General features: G+C 43.8%; 1 protein-coding gene across 3 annotated transcripts in view; it reads right to left on the reverse strand.

Annotated features, from left to right (window-relative positions):
* The window catches only part of znf609b (zinc finger protein 609b), a 123,996-nt gene that overhangs the window by 26,576 nt on the left and 79,766 nt on the right, over window positions 1-17,654 (reverse strand). For all 3 annotated transcript variants that reach the window (XM_058077025.2, XM_058077032.2, XM_058077017.2), the window contains one exon: window positions 3,086-3,311. In XM_058077025.2, coding sequence (XP_057933008.2) covers window positions 3,086-3,311 — 226 coding nt within the window. The remainder of the gene's footprint in view (window positions 1-3,085; window positions 3,312-17,654) is intronic.

Here is a 17,654-nt window from a genome sequence, read left to right on the forward strand (position 1 = left end):
CCGCATACTTCTTTCTGGCTCTCGGGATTGTCAAAAGACCGGCTTGTTGTGAGTGTAGGTTTCTGGACGGAGCACAGGGTACAACAAAGCCCACCAAATAGGAAGGTACCAACCCATGGAATATTTTGGAGGCAAGAAACAGAACTTTAAAGTCGCACCTGAAATAAAATGGGAGCGAGTGCAGGTTGGCTTGTTCTGTAGAAATATGAGGGGTCGTGCTGCTGAATGTTGTGCAAACTGCAGGCTTTTAAAACTGGACTTTGGAAGGCCAGAAAGCAACACATTACAGTAATCAGGGCGAGACGTGACAAATGCATGGACTTTGGTTTCCGCGTCAGTAGTGAATAGAATAGGATGTATCTTAGCGATGTAGCCAAGTTCAAATCATTTGTGAGATTATCAATAGGACCCGTATAAGAGGAAAAGGAAACAATTGCTGAAAGCGCAGTAACAGTTGAACTAATATTACGACTGCTGGAGCACTGATTCCGGCCACAGCAGTGGCAGTGGGTTAAGACTTTTATTTTATGAAATAATGGTCAGACATATCGTTTGTAGAAGGAACTTTTCTGTTCATTATAAAGATATAAAAACAGATACAAAGTGACAGCTCAGTAGGCCACGTAATGGGATATACACCCATGCTGCTGACACAGCCTGCTACTTAAAAACCTCCAACAAGTTTTTATATACACATTGTGACCATGTAGTAATTCATGATGAACATTGCGTATTTCGGCCATTCGCTGTATTACTGCAATTACTTGCTCAGTGCATTGCTTTCACAGAGCAACGTTGTAGAAATGAAGGCCTCCACGTAGCATTAACTTTTCCACACTCAGAAATAACCTGAAGGTTGCGGGTTTGATTGATTGATTGATCAATTGATTGATTACATTTTAAGCGATGTTAAATCGATATATGTTGTCCAGAAAGGCAACTTGCTGAACACTGATTGATGGAGTTGGACCATAGTGCTATATATCAATACATCGATGTAGTGGATGAATCATTGCACCCCTATTCCAGATGTTTCTTAAGATATAATGTATACATGATTGTACATCTAACAACATGACTTGTATGTATGGCGATACCCTTAGTTGGCCAAGGTATGGTTCATGCCAGTCAACAGACCAATCCAATACATATACAAGACAAAACAGCACCTTCAGGAGAGTGCAGGCAAAGGACAAACTTGAACTAGGAATGGAGGGGGGCAAGGCACAGCATGAGGGAAGTGCCGGTGTTGGCTCCGAGCCATGTTTGTGTCACTAACAGAAGTCGCCTTGTCTGATTTCCAGCCCTGCCACAGGTCTTCGCCTGACTTGCTCTCAGTTGGCATGGACAATAGACAAAGGATGAATGGCTGGATAGTAAGTAGCAGGAAGGAACAAGGATGTGTCAGACAAGCCCTGGGCTGCAACATAACTTAAAAGCTGCAAAGGATGAGGCCTCTACACCAACATACCGTCCTTGAAGAAAAGGGAAACAGATCAATTGACTTGTCTTCATCATCGATAGCAAAATACTGGCTAAGATACAAACATATTTCACTAAGTGTATTACTCTTTTACCAAATATATATTTGGACTCCCCTGCCCCCCCCCCCCCCCCCCCCCCCACACACACACTAAGACAATATCAGCTCTGTTCACACTTTTGCATTGCACTACATTACTACATTACATTACTATTTAACACTAAGTAACACTGGACAAAGGTTCAAAACAATGTTAACAATGAGTTTGTTTGGTCACGCAGTTTAATTTATCATACAAGCCAAACTATGAGAGAATTATACCACACTTTGTTTTAAGCAAATACCATATTCAGTAAAATGAGGCCGTCTCCTCCAACCTCACAAATGTTCTTCTTTTGATAGACAAAGGTTCCTACACACAGACTACAAAACCTGCCGACGTACCTTGATGTCTTTGTTTATATAGTGGACATGCAGGCAATTTAAGGCCTTGTCCACACGTAGCAAGGAATTTTTAAAACCGCACATTTCCCCCCCTCCGTTTATGAAAAAAGGGTGTCCACATAACCTTGTATAAAATGCATCCACTCATAACCGTATAAATGCATTGGGAACCAGAGTCATAAGCTTGCCAAAACTGTAGGCGGCAGTAGCTCCTAAAATTATATCCGATCAGAATCCTTTGTCATCCCGTCACTTCTGCAAACATAAAACACAACTCTTGTGTGGACTGACATGGAGGCAGAATTACTTCTAAACCTTGTTTAACAATACAAAGTCAACAAGACAAGAAAATGATGATTGGGAATCTTGCCAAAACAAGTCGGAGTCTGCAATGAGGAGGATGCCTCCGATGTTTAATTGTTATTTGAGCAAAGATGGCCAACTTGTTTGTGTGTGTGTGCCTGTGCAAGTGTTTGTTTACCTCTGCTCTTTAAAGTGATGCAATATTCGGGCTTGCAAAAAGAAAAATAGCAACACAGTTCTGATGGCATTCCCGTTGTTTGTGATGTAAACACAGGTCGCATGTGTGACGTCACAGCAAACCTTGTCGTAGGTAGTGACATTGGGAAACCTAAAACTCTGGTTATTGACGTCTCCACCCAAACACAATATGATTTCTCTCATCTCGTGTGGATGATAGGCAAAATCGTGGAAAAATAATACCCGCCTATATGTGGATAGGGCCTTAGTCTGTGATGAATCCATTAACTAAATATCTGGTTTTGGAAACACTGGGCATTTTCTTATACAATCACCTTGCCTTCTACACATATCTTGGAGCAACTACAGTGTATTGCGACAGGAAAAGAAAAGTGTGCTAAACTGGTTGACGAGCTGAGCCAAACCCAATTACGTACGTCAGTATTTGTAAGGGAAAAACAGTGCAGAAATGTTCCAAGCCTCTGGTTTTAAGCAGTTGCCCGCAGCACAACATCACAATTTAATTGATTATTGATATTGATGGATGCTAATTACATTTTTGACCCAGTGGCCTTCTGTAGAACAAGGGTCTTTGATGATTGCAGAATTATTTGATCATCCCAACTCCATAGACAAAGGAAATGTTCAGTGCATATTGTTTAAAACCACTGCACTTACCATCTTCTGTTTCCTGCCAGACAATGCCTTCAAGATTGACACTGGTACCGGGTTCACAGGGTCCCAAACACTCAGGTTCTGTAGATAGGGCCACATCGGAAGTGTTCACTGCCACTGAGCGTGTACGCACCATTATCTGTTCACATGGAGAGGAAATCTCACTGTTGCCTACTGCGGCAAGGAGATGGAGGGGGGGAGGGACTGGTGTTGAGACAGGAGATTCCATCTGCAAGAGAAAAGTGGGGGTTTAGAGAGATGAGAAATCAATGAGAGACTGCTGGGCCTTTTTGTAAGTACACAGAGTAAATGCGAGAATGACGGAATAGCAGAGCTCGCGGATGGGAAGAGTGCATGAACATCACTGTGGTAATTCTGTTCTGCCAGAGGAAATCTCTCGTAGTAGTAAGTCTCAAGAGGAATAAAGGAGGTGCCGGTGCTATACCATTCTACAGTCTGTTGTCATCTTTAGAAGTGATTAGAAGAAAGGAGAGGCACGAAGGTGCAAAGCAATCATAGTGAGTGCCTTTGTGGAAGGGCAGATTTTGTTATGCATGTTTGATCAAATAAGCTCTGTCCCAGTTTTCTTCCCTCGCACACAAACAAGTGTGAACCATGCCGCCAGTCATCTCACAGACTGATCGCTCATTAAATCCATCAGTTGGAAACCGAGTTGCAGTGAGGGAGCCGGGTGCTGAGGGTCAGGGATTGATTCCACCTGTACTGACACCGTGACAGCAATGACGAGACAGTCGGCCTACATGGAAAAGGAACAGGAAGGGAGGAAGGAGTCCTCAAAGAGAAACTGATGGGAAGTAATGGAACTAGAAAGTGTGTGGGCAGAGAAAAGTAGGTGGGGGGGGGGGGGGGGGGTGGACGAGTGGACGAGTGGTAATTTAACAGACATGGTTCCACCAAGCTTAGAGGGGACCTACTATGCAACATTTTTGGCCCGAGGTATTGAGTTGTGGCTACAGGTGGGGGGGTGGACGAGTGGACGAGTGGTAATTTAACAGACATGGCATTGTTTACCACGAAAATATAACATTCAAACCACATTTATAGGACAGAAAAGGGGAGAAAGCATCATAGGTCCCCTACAAGTGTTTGCAATGTTCCAAATTATAAGCTACTAATTAGGGATAGACCGATTTTTAGCAAAATGGCCGATTTGGCTTGGGCCAATATTCGTGGCCGATACTGCTTTTGCTCCCTCAATTTACATGAAAAATGACAATGATAACAAATTTTACAGGTCTCAAGTTTAAACAAATATTTATTGAAATGTAAACACTGAACACAGTAGGATTCAACTTTCTTAAACACACATTTAAACGGCATTATCAACTTTGAATTGCCAAGGTTGCCATTAAAGCGGTGTTGGTAACAGCTGTACATATTAGCCTCCAACTACATCAACAGCTCCCTAACTCCAACAGTAGGCACTTTTAAAGATGAAGCATTCAGCAGCATTCGTGGTTTTCACACCCACAAACTAAACTATATTTCCAAGCACGTATATTGCATGCACTTGCCGTTCACGTTTCCTATTTCACAGCAGGTGGCAATATTTCAACTAAGTTTAACTTTTAGAGGATAATTACAAGTTGAAAACGTACCCTTGTTGGGATTCACCACTCTTGCAGTGGGGGAAGGGTACCGCGACTGCATGTGTTGCAGGGTCTTCCGGCAACACAAAGCTGCCTGGCAGATGCCTGTCTGTAAATCATGCGGCAGAAAAATACAACTGCTAACTCACGCAGTTGAGTTGTTTCAAATAAAGAAGGCAAATATCGGCCAAATATCAGTATCGGTCGATCCTTAGTACTAATGCTACAGTACTGCCAAGACCACACATCCTAACTATTCACAACAACTCAATGTTTGGGGACTGCAGACAACTTTGGAGTCAACTAATGATCTATTTTGTTATGCAGAGTGTGGATCATAGTTATCCAATGCTGAATTCTGGAAGATTAAAATTTGTAATAAAGCTGATTTTTTAGAATTTATAAGATGAGACAGTTGGCCTACATGGAAACATGAGAATTTATAAGTTGTTTTTCATCTTTATCCATCTGGAATGCTTGGGGATTGGATGTGTTAGTACTGCAGGTGAGAGATTTATAACTTTATAGCAGTCTAAAATGAAGCTGAAATGTACTTAGAATCACCATTGCATCACTCCTTTGACATGATTTTATTTTGATTCTGAATATTTCAACCAAATACTAAATTTCCGGTGTCCAAAAGTATATGAGTGAAGCGTATCACATAGGATAATCCTTCTTGGTTCTGTTTTAACAATGATGATGGTATTACATTATATCTGGCATTTACATAAAACCTACATTCCTTCCATTTTTTGTGTATATGTATTTTTCTGCGTAACCATCATAGTTACAAAAGAAAAATGAAGAATAAATAAGGAACTAATGACTAAGGCACATAAATTTAAATCAGCTACTGAGGCAATAATGAGTAGTGATTAAGGTTAGTGTTTTGGATAGGTTCATTACACATTAACTAATGTAATTAAGTGTACTTTATTGGAAATTGTTACCAGATCATAAGTCGTCACTGGAATTACAACCGGCAAGCAGTGTGGATTATACGAGCCTCGAACTCCACCCTGATGACCAGGCTAACTGTTACTCCATGACTCAAGCTTTAAAGGGGACATATGCTTTTTACACTTTTCTGACCAATACATATATAATTAGAATGTTGTATTCTTGTGTTAAACGATGACAAAGTTTCAGATAATGAGGTTTTCGCAAGTGAGCCCTGAAAGATGTTTGGGATGGCTCAAAACGCTCAGTTTCAGAGGCCGTTGTTCTTTTGCGATGTCACAGAGGACGGTATTCCTTATGTGTGGTTGTAGGCCAGATACGCCCTCTGCCCTCCCCCAAGCTTTGCTTGTCTGTTTACAAGGGAGTACCATTGGAGTTGGTGATTCCCAGCAAGAGGAAAATGTTTTCATCTGTCAAGGGCATTTCACACGGGACTGGTTTTGTGAACATGAACATGAAAGTCTTGCTGAAGTCAGTAGCAGCACTCTCTCACCGGGAAAGGTACATTAATGCCGGACACGCTGTGAGTCCACGGAGAAGGAAAGAACCATAGTGCTCACCGATGTCTAGTAGTCCCGCGTAATGATCACATTTCCACAGGTTATTGTGTGTAGCTGCTCTATAGGAGTCCACAACTCAATACAAAGGGTCAAAAAATGCACATAATAGGTCCCCTTTCAATGGTTCATCTTACATTATCATTCATGAGTGCTGAGGATCTATGCATTCGATACTTTAGAAGGGTGAGAGACAGTCTCAATTAACAGCAAGAGCAAAACAAGCACAAGCAGCACGAAAAATCACAGAGGCCACACATTTGATGGCTTGCTGAGTGTCGATGAAAAAACTAATGGTAAATTATTGTGTGCAGAGTGACAGAGCCAGGCCTAATGACATCCTAATCACTGTATATCCGTTTGTGGTGCATAATGTGGTGTACCGAGTTGATGAGATCAGTAATCCTGCAAGCTCACAGCTTCGGGGTTGCATGTAGCCACACACATACACAGGAGTGAAGACGTTCTTCTACAAGTAAAACAATCAATTTACTACCGTATATGTATACTGCCATATACACTGCTGATAAAAAAATGTGATACATTCTTCCAATAATAAGAAAATGACTTGTCCCGGTATAAATGATATATTTACAACAGAAAAGGCAGAGTTGATGATGTGTTTTTTTCCTGCGATTGTACTGGCTGTAAAGCATACAATGTGTGTTGTTAAATGTGCGGACTGGATTGGCCCAGCGACTTGTCCTGCGTCCAGACAAGACTATTTCCGGAGAAACACACAGGTGAAAACATGGCTAGTGAGATGACGGAGCTTCTCCAGGGATGGATGACAGGAAACCAGTGTGTGTAACTACTGAATGTGGATCTATTGTTGACAGCAGCTGCCCAGAACAAGTCCAATCGCCTGGCTTGCTTGTGACACTCTAAACAGTGCCAAATGTCAAATAGTTCTGGGCAAGTATAGCGTACTGATTAGCATCCTGTCTGCTCATTGGTCCATCAATCAAACTCCAGCTGATTGGCCCTCATCTGGAGACAACTTGAAAAGTTCAACATTTTTCATCTTTCTGGGATCGCATGTCACTTGTCCGGACAGTGACATGCGATCATCGCCTTACTGCGCAGGTTCCGTTGAAATTGGAGTCGTGCGGCACCCAGAATGTACGTCAACCACCATTGCCCGCCCATTCCAACGAGCAAAAAGGACTTGAATTTTTGCTCATACAGCAAAATTCAATTGCTCGACCCTGTTGAAGATCCACAAAAGTAGGGGTGGCCAAAGTGCAGCCCAGGGGCCAACTGCAGACCATGGCTCATTTGTCATTGCATAACTACAGAAATTACATCAAATAAGCTATAGGCTATAAAAATAGTATCACTTTTTAATTTCATACATTCATACCAAATACATACTACATATATGATTAATATACACTACAATAAGTAGTAAAAATATCCACATATATACACCCTAACAGAGAGAGCTGAGCTGAGCTCCGTGTTCCGGCTAAAAGATATATAAACTTGTTTACTTGTTCTGATACAAAAGACAAAATCACACTGTCGATCGAGTGAGCCTGGGTAAGGAACGCTCAATGGCACCATCTCATTACTTGTGAGTTCCACTTAAAGTGCTGTAGTTAGTGTAGTGCAGTTACACTGATACGACAGCCCACATCAAAGCATGCCTCCCTGCTGATGTTTGCGTACAGAAGCAACAGATCCACAGACGACAGCAACTCCATCGAGCTCCACCCAGCCCTCAGACACACGGAAATGCTCAACAGTTATGTTAGGCTGCTGTTTATTGAATACAGGTCTGCATTGAAATCCATCAATCCACAACTACAAACACTGGGTGTGGGTGCCCCTCTCTGCCAGTGGATTAAATACTTTGTCACCGACAGACCCCCAGCACAGCATATCTCCTCCATCATCATTGGTATCTCCCAGGGGCGCATCCACAGTCCAGTCCTCTACTCGCTATGCAAACATGACTGCACTGCCTGTCATAACTCCAACACTCATCAAATTTAGATGACAGTATCACAGTGAGACTCATAAATTAAAACAATGAAGCAGGCCAGCAACATAGAAGAGGTCCAGACTGTCAACCTGGGGCTCATCCACAAAAACAAAAGGAATGATGGTGAGGGTGACAAGCGTTAAGATTCTGGTGTTGCACATAACAGAGGCTTGGACAAACACATCATCAAAGTCGAGCAGAAGCCGCTTTGGGGGGTATAATAAAAAATAACACGTTTGCCAAGAAACATTCAACCAGCTTCTACCGCTGCACAAATGAGAGCGAATGAGAGCATACTTGTCCCACTGTTGTACTGTGTGCGACTCCCACTGCACAGCCACTGAGGAAACACAATGGGACTGTCAGTGAATGTAACTAGTAACTCCGCTTCCTAATGCAGCTGGTCTGCCGGAGAATAAGACCATGTAGCAGGAGGTGAGCGATATGTCAAGATTATTAATATATCGACATGTCTTTTAACCACAATATCAAAAACAAACATAGGTCCTACTCATCACTAAACCACTAAACTAGGCTCCTGCCCCGCCGTTCTTCGTGCATGAGGAAATAACAAGGGACAGTCACGGGTGGAATATAGACATATACACATGCGTACATATACGTACGTATGTACGTACATGTTGTCAAATTATTAGACTAACCTTGTTTATTGACTTTATTTCTTCACTTTAACGCCTGATGCAACTAAGGGTACATTTGTTTGGACAGATATAGCGATGATAGCATAAATAGCTCATAAGAGTTGAATTAACCTGCAAACAGCAGACCAATGATTCTTTTATTACATGCATTAATTTCACAAGATTAGATTAAATGTAATAAAACTAAAATCAGGTTTATTAAGGGGGAACTAAAGACATAGCTATTGCTGCTTAGAAAATGTATTTTTTTTGGATTTCAAGATAAAGTAAAGCATGAAATCGAATCAAGTAAATCAGTTGAAAATGTAGACAGTACGAACAAGACAAAGGGTGTGTTAACTTTTCACTGCTAAATGGTACAAGTCACACAGATGAGATTTGTACACTGTACTTTACTTCAACTGATAGAACAGCTTGACTTTCTTCTCATTACTCTTTGACATATGAAACATGTACCCTTGGCACATGGAACAGTCCCATAGTTATTCAACTATATGGCAGACCAGCCTTCAAACCATCCCAAAGCATCTACTACGTCAGTTAGAAAAAAAAACACATGATGGATGCTGGATCATGAATGAAAGTCACTGTCACAACTGTATTTCCACACACTAATGCTGTCATGGGTCACAGAGAATCATCTCTGCAACATTTCTATACACATCGCTGGTGTTCTATTGCCGTTTAACAGAGTGAGGCAAAAAATAAGCTGTTTTCATCCCAATTATGTATGTGGTTGCCTCTCACTGGGGATGAACGATTACACCACTATCTGTATCTGCATGGGTATCTGCTCTGCCATCTAAATGATCTGTATCCGTATCTGTACTCTGAATGGTCGGGCATGAACCGGGAGTGACCTTGCTTTAGCCAGAAATGGGCGGGACTTCAATTTGAACATTATTTTAAGTCTGAAATTGACATGCATTGGTGAGAAGTTGCTATATGTATTGATTATTATTCAGCTACATGTGTACTGTGTATGTGTGTAAGTGATCCTTGAGACTGTATTCTTTCATTATTTTTAATGAACTGAAGTTGGTGACTCATGCAAACATAATAATAATAATCTGTCAGCCTTGTTGGTTGTATTTTTTCTCAAAAGTACTACAAGTAGTTTTCCAACAAGCAGTTTTCCAGCCAAACCTCTGTCAGCAGACGTAAAAAAAAATCTTTCTTTAAAAATTATGTGCCGTGTATGTTATGACACAAGTTTAAGATTGCAAGGTGCATACTGCAAAGTATTGAGAGGGTGTCAAATTTTAGCCATATTCATAATCCTGAGATTTTCTATACAATTTCTTACAACCCAATGGACATTTTACCAACAACTGCATGCCAGAACTAGGATTGCAAGTAATTATTATTTTCTTAGTCAATTAATCAGAAGCTTTTTACTAGTATTGATTGAGTAAGACCAAATCAATAGGAACCAAACATATCAGAGAAGAGACCAAAAAGACGATCACTGTTTTCCAAACTCAAATCTGATGTGTGATCTGATGTGTAAATATCTTCTTTTGCCTAAAATACAATGATAACAGGTCTGCTCTCATGGATGATTAAAGACATTTCAAATAAAGTCACATTGAAGATTTTGGAATCAGATGATATTTACATTTTTTAATAAAAATTTATTGATCAAATATCAACATAGTTGAATGATTGTGTAATAACTTGATTATCGACTCATGGATGAATTGCTGCAGTTGGAGTTATTAACACTCATGTATTTACGTATACACAAACACGTATTTAAAATGGAATTCAGTTAATGTCGAAATGGACAAATGATTTTCTTACTTTCTTTTATAAATAATGAAGTGCACCCATTGTTAGTGGAGACATTCATGCAGCTAATGTGAGATTAATCCCAACTCTGTGCCCCAGGCCAGGGTGTAGGCCAGGCCTAACCCTAACCCTAACCCTTTGGCCCTATATCAGCAGGAGTAGACTCCAGCCCTTGCTATGACCCCAAACAGGATGAGTGGTGCAGAAAATGGACAGAAGTGATTAAAAACGGTTGAACTTGTTATAGTGGTTTGTGTGGACAGTAAATTGTTCTTGCACTAATTTGTTTGGACCTCGCCCTCATCTCATGCATCCTTCTGGGTTTTGCTGTTTTTGTATAACAAGAAGACATGAAATTGTTAAGATGCAAACACAGTTAAAGACAGGGTAAAGTACATAGGAATGTTGGAAAAACCAAAGCTGAGCTTTCTTTTTTAATTCAACAGAGGCAGAGGGACCGACCGCAAAAAAGTAATGCTCCCTATACATCACTCTTTTTTTTTCTCTTTTCTCTTCAGGGAGCAGATGCCACATAAATGATAACGCAAAATAAACACGTGAACCAGACACATTTAATCTTGACTGAAAAATAATCATTCAGACTTCAGAATCTCACCCCCATCAACGTAAGAGACAAACCTTTAAAGGGAGCCTCAGTAACTGATGATTTAACAGTTTGAAGATAATACAAACCAACGTAGTGCAAAGTTAACAATCCACCAAATCTGTTGATTATTGCTACCTCAGGTAGAACTTTGAGCTCAGTGAAATAACAGCCAAGCATGAAGAGTTGCTGATTTGCTAGAAGTCAGTTGTGCTTTGCACGTTTGTACTACTGCATAGACAACGTAGATAAAAGGATGCCTGTTTGACTGACCAACGCTCAACAGGTGCTTTGGTACACTTTTCTTTTGTCTTGGTTCAACATGACCTTGTTGACCGAAATATTTCCTTTTCCTGGCTCAGCTTGGTGCCTTGAAGCGACGCCCGCATTGGTTGCAGAATAAAAGATTGGGGGCTGGGTTTTAAGTAGGGGTCGGCCGATACCGATTTTTTTCCATCACCCTTAGCCAATGGCCGATTTTCCCTGGGCCGATATTTGTGCCCGATACTGCTTTTGCTCTCTCAATTTACATGAAAAAATGGCAATGATAACAAATATTACAGGTCTCAAGTTTAAACAAATATTTATTGAAATGTAAACACTGAACACAGTAGGATTCTGTTTTCTTAAACACACATTTAAACGGCATTATCAACTTTAAAAGGAATAAACATTCAATCATGTGCAAAACATTTGTCGTAGTTGAAGTTTTATCGAGCATCCATGTGATGACTGCTCCTCCGCAGTGTGACGCTCCCTAATTCCAACGGTAGGCACTTTTAAAGATGAAGCATTCAGCAGCATTCCTGCTTTTCACACCCACAAACTAAACTATTATTGTAGCGTCGCTGGGAGCACTTCCTGGTTCCCAGCGTGCTTTGCGGCACCGTCGATGTAAATAGTTGGTCAGTTTGTAGTTAAAGTTGCATAGTTGTTCATTCTTGGTCTGCTCAACTAGTGAGAGTGCAGGGTCCTCCGGCAACACAAAGCTGCCCGGTGGATGCCTGTCTGTAAATCATGCGGCGGAAAAATATATCGGTCGATACCGATTCAAGTAAAGAACGCAAATATCGGCCGGACGATGTATCGGTCAATCCCTGGTTTTAAGTACTTCAGGGTAGATCGAGTTAGGCACTCTGCATGCAACCTGCATGCAACCTACACAACCGTTACTACTATACTATATAATACTATATAATGCTTAAGGACTATTAAATTTGTCTTATTTTATCTGAACCCTGGAAAAACAATGTTTGGTTTTTAAGACATGCACCAATCCTTAACTGATAAATATACATCCATACTCTGGAATAACACTCAAAGGGTATGTATGCTCTCTCAGTTTCCTCTTCGGCTAATCAACTTCCCCAAACTCGGACCGTACTTGACAACAATGAGTGAAATTCTTGCCAGGGTAATGTACTTGCGTCCAACTTGGAGAAAGGTGATGCTGAGAGAAGAAATCCAGATAAACTAAGCACAGCCCATTTCATCAGCCCCCTGCAGTCCTAAATGTTATCCACCAGCAAAGGGAAAGCAGACAAGAGGCTGTCATCAGTGACCTAGAAACCACCAAGAAACCAACCCAAATGCCAATGAACCAAATGATTTATTATGATTGTGAAAATATAATGTGAAACGGATGAGGGGTAGCTTTAAATAAGCTTTGCTTCTTCCTACTCCTTTTTGGCTTGTGGAACTGGGAACTGAATTATGGGATAAAATGAAACCATTACCACGGGCTGTCAATTGATTAAAATATGTAATCATGACTAATCATATTTTGTCCATAGTTAACTTGGAATTATATAATATGTATATACAGTAAAGTCTCGTTATATCGATATTCTCGGGAGTCGGAAAAAATACCAATATAACCGGACTATCCGTATATCCGATCCTGCGCTGAACTGCATTAAAAGTGGGCAATAATGCACTCGACATTGTTCTATACTATAGAACAATGTCGAGCAGCTTAAATCAATCTTTGCTTAAGGATTTCAATACCAAAAAAGAACACAGCGAACGGCTGCTTCCAGTCAACTTTATTTTTCACACTTCCACCACCAGAGCGCAGCACACACACCGATTCCCGCACTTCCTGGTTCACAGGTCATGCTCAACCCGCCCCACATAGCTGGCCAAACACATGCCTGCAACAGAACAACCAACTGCGTTCGTGGTTTCTCTCGTGTGTATAGATTCTATACAGGCATGTGTTTGGTCAGCTATGTGGGGCGGGTTGAGCATGACCTATGAACCAGGAAGTGTGGGAATCTGTGTGTGTGCTGCGCTCTGGTGGTGGAAGTGTGAAAAATAAAGTTGACTGGAAGCAGCCGTACGCCGTGTTCTTTTTTGGTATTGAAATCCTTAAGCAAAGATTGATTTAAGCTGCTTTTGTATCGATATAAGCAGACCAAATTGGCTGGCGGGAGATGAAAAGGGCATCGTAGTAACCGGATTATCATAATAACCGGGTATCGTACTAACGGAACTAATTATATCATAAAAGACTAGAAATTTGCCGGGAAATGAAAATAGTATCGTAATAAGTAGTAATTCGTTATAACCGATACCAATATAACAAGACTTTACTGTATATATATATATATATATATATATATATATATATATATATATATATATATAATGTGTATAACATATAATACGGTGATCAAGACTAAGTAGGGGATATCTCTTTGTGGTAAACGATTTGATATGCAACTACAACAATAACTAAATTTTATTTTAAGGGATATCAATTTTGGAAATATGGGCCATTATTTAAGAAAATGATGACATATGGTCACAAAGCATATTTTTTATTACTGTTTTTCTTTATTATTAGCATATTAGCTCTGAAACGCGCCCACAAAGGTTCAGCAAATACAAAATGTGAGTAAGACCTCTAACACTGACACAAACATGTTTTCTTGATGACATTGTCAGCTCAAAGTAAGATTTGTTGATGATACTGATTTTAAATTCTAAATCAGGGTTGGGCAAACTACGGCCTGGGGGCCACATCCGGCCCACCAAGTGTTAGAATACGGCCCGCCCGTTCTTTCCAAAGTCCATCCATCCATCCATTTTCCTCCGCTTAACCGGGTCCGGGTCGCGGGGGCAGCAGTCTTAGAAGGGAAGCCCAGACTTCCCGGTCCCCGGCCACCTCCTCCAGCTCCACCGGGAGGACACCAAGGCGTTCCCAGGCCAGCTGTGAGACATAGTCCCTCCAGCGTGTCCTAGGTCTGCCCCGGGGCCTTTTCCCGGCTGGGCATGCCCGAAACACCTCACCAGGGAGGCGTCCGGGAGGCATCCGGACTAGATGCCCGAGCCACCTCAACTGACTCCTCTCGATGTGAAGGAGAAGCGGCTCTACTCTGAGCCCCTCCCGGATGGCTGAGCTCCTACGGAGGAAACTCATTTCAGCCGCCTGTATCCGCAATCTCATTCTTTCGGTCATGACCCAAAGCTCATGACCATAGGTGAGGGAGGGAACATAGATCGACCGGTAAATTGAGAGCTTTGCCCTCCGGCTCAGCTCTCTTTTCACCACGACGGTCCGGTACAGCGACCGCATTACTGCCGAAGCTGCACCGATCCATCTGTCGACCTCACGCTCCCACTTTCCCTCACTCGTGAACAAGACCATTCCCAACTGCCTCATTCCCAACCCGGAGGGAGCACTCCACCCTTTTCCGACTGAGAACCATGGCCTCTGATTTGGAGGTACTGAGTCTCATCCCAGAAGCTTCACACTCAGATGCAAACCGTCCCAGTAAACGCTGAAGGTCGCAGAAGCCATAAGAACCACATCATCTGCAAATAGCAGAGATGAGATTCTAAGGCACCCGAACTGGACTCCCTCAACACCTTGGCTGCACCTAGAAATTCTGTCCATGAAAATTGTGAACAGAATCGGTGACAAAGGGCAGCCTTGGCAGAGGCCAACGTTTACCGGAAACAGGCTCGACTTACTACTGGCAATGCGAACCAGACTCCTGCCCCGTTTGTACAAGGACCGGATAGCACGTAGTAACGCGCCAACAATCCCGTACTCCCGGAGCACCCCCCAAAGGACGCCACGAGGGACACGGTCGAATGCCTTTTCCAGGTCTACAAAGTATGTAGACCTGGAAAATGTAGATTGGTTGGGCAAACTCCCATGCACCCTCAAGCACCCTCATGAGGGTGTAGAGCTGGTCCAGTGTTCCACGACCAGGACGAAAACCGCATTGGACCTCCTGTATCAGAGGTTCGGCCAGCGGTCGTACCCTTCTCTCCAGCACCCTGGAATAGACTTTCCCAGGGAGGCTGAGGAGTGTGATCCCCCTGTAGTTGGAACACACCCTCTGGTCACCCTTCTTGAAAAGGGGGACCACCACCCCGGTCTGCCAATCCAAAGGTACTGTTCCCGACTTCCATGCAATGTTGAAGAGACGTGTCAGCCAAGACAGTCCCTCAACATCCAGAGCCTTGAGGAATTCTGGGCGGAACTCGTCCACCCTCGGAGCTTTGCCACTGAGGAGCGTCTTAACGACCCCAGATACCTCCGCCACAGTGATGGCACTGTCCACGTATGTGTCCTCAGACTCTGCTTCCTCTATGGAAGGTATGTCAGTGGGATTGAGAAGGGCCTCAAAGTATTCCTTCCACCGTCCGACTACATCCCCAGTCGAGGTCAGCAGGCCCCCCGTCTCCACTGTAAACAGTGTGGACTGGGCACTGCTTCCCTTTTCTGAGGCGCCGGATGGTTTGCCAGAACCTCTTCGAGGCCGACCAAAAGTCGTGCTCCATGGCCTCACCGAATTCCTCCCACATCCGAGTTTTTGCCTCGACAACCGCCGAAGCCGCAAACCGTTTGGCCTGACGGTACCTGTCAGCTGCTTCCGGAGTCCCACAAGCCATCAAGGCTCGATAGGACTCCTTCTTCAGCTTGACGGCAGCCCTGACCTCTGGTGTCCACCATCGGGTTCGGGGCCTGCCGCTGCGACTGGCACCGACCGCCTTGCGGCCGCAGCTCCGGTCAGCTGCCTCAGCAATGGAGGCACGGAATATGGCCCATTCGGACTCAATATCCCGGTCCTCCCCCGGGATGCAGGTGAAGCTCTGTCGGAGGTGAGAGTTGAAGACTCGACGAACGGGAGACTCTGCCAGACGTTCCCAGCACACCCTCACTACTCGTTTGGGTCTACCAGGTCTGTCCAGCATCCTCCCCTGCCATCTAATCCAACTCACCACCAGGTGGTGATCAGTTGACAGCTCAGCCCTTCTCTTCACCCGTGTGTCCAGAACATGCGGACGCAGGTCTGATGATACGACTACAAAGTCGATCATAGACCTGCGGCCTAGGGTGTCCTGGTGCCAAGTGCACTTATGGACATCCCTATGTTCGAACATGGTATTAGTTATGGACAAACTGTGGTTCGCACAGAAGTCCAATAACATCACACCGCACGGGTTCAGATCAGGGAGGCCGTTCCTCCCAATCACGCCCCTCCAGGTCACACTGTCATTGCCCACATGGGCGTTGAAGTCTCCCAGTAGAACGACGGAGTCACCAGCTGGGGTGCTCTCCAGCACCCCTCTGATGGACTCCAAGAAGGCCGGGTACTCCGAACTGCCATTTGGTGCGTACGCACAAATGACAGTCAGGACCCTTTCCCCAGCCCGAAGGCGTAGGGAAATGACCCTCTCGTTCACCGGGGAGAACAAGGTCCAGCCCCTCTCGAGGAGTTTGGTTCCGGAACCCAAACTGTGGGTCGAGGTGAGTCCGACTATGTCTAGTCGGAATGTCTCAACCTCTCGCACAAGTTCAGGTTCCTTCCCCACCAGCGAAGTGACATTCCATGTCCCAAGAACCAGATTTGGCCGCCGAAGACCAGGTCGCCTACGCACCCGCCCTTGACCGCCACCCAACACACATTGCACCGGACCCTTATGCTTGCCCCCGTAGGTGGTGGGTCTACGAGGGGGAGATCCCGTGTGGCTTCTTCGGGCTGGGCCCGGCCGGGCTCCACGGGTGAAGGCCCGACCACCAGGCGCTCGCCTGCGAGCCCCTCCCCCGGGCCTGGCTCCAGGGTGAGGCCCCGGTATCCCATATCCGGGCGAGGTACGGTTTCTCCTCTCGTTCTTGCTCATATGGGTCTTCTGAATGACTCTTGGTCTGTCCCGTCACCTCGGACCTGTTTGCCTTGGGAGACCCTACCAGGGGCATATAGCCCCAGACAACATAGCTCCTCGGATCACTCGGGCACTCAAACCCCTCCACCACGATAAGGTGGTGATTCACGGAGATTCTTTCCAAAGTATTCATTTAAACTTAATGGGGTGACAGGGCCTTCTCCATTGCTGCCCCCACCCTACTGGAACTCTTTGCCCCATTCGCTGCGTGTTTG

The sequence above is a fragment of the Doryrhamphus excisus genome, linkage group LG11 (assembly GCF_037039965.1).
Source record: "Doryrhamphus excisus strain RoL-2023G ecotype Guam linkage group LG11, RoL_Dexc_Guam_v1.1, whole genome shotgun sequence".
Lineage (NCBI taxonomy): Eukaryota > Metazoa > Chordata > Actinopteri > Syngnathiformes > Syngnathidae > Doryrhamphus > Doryrhamphus excisus.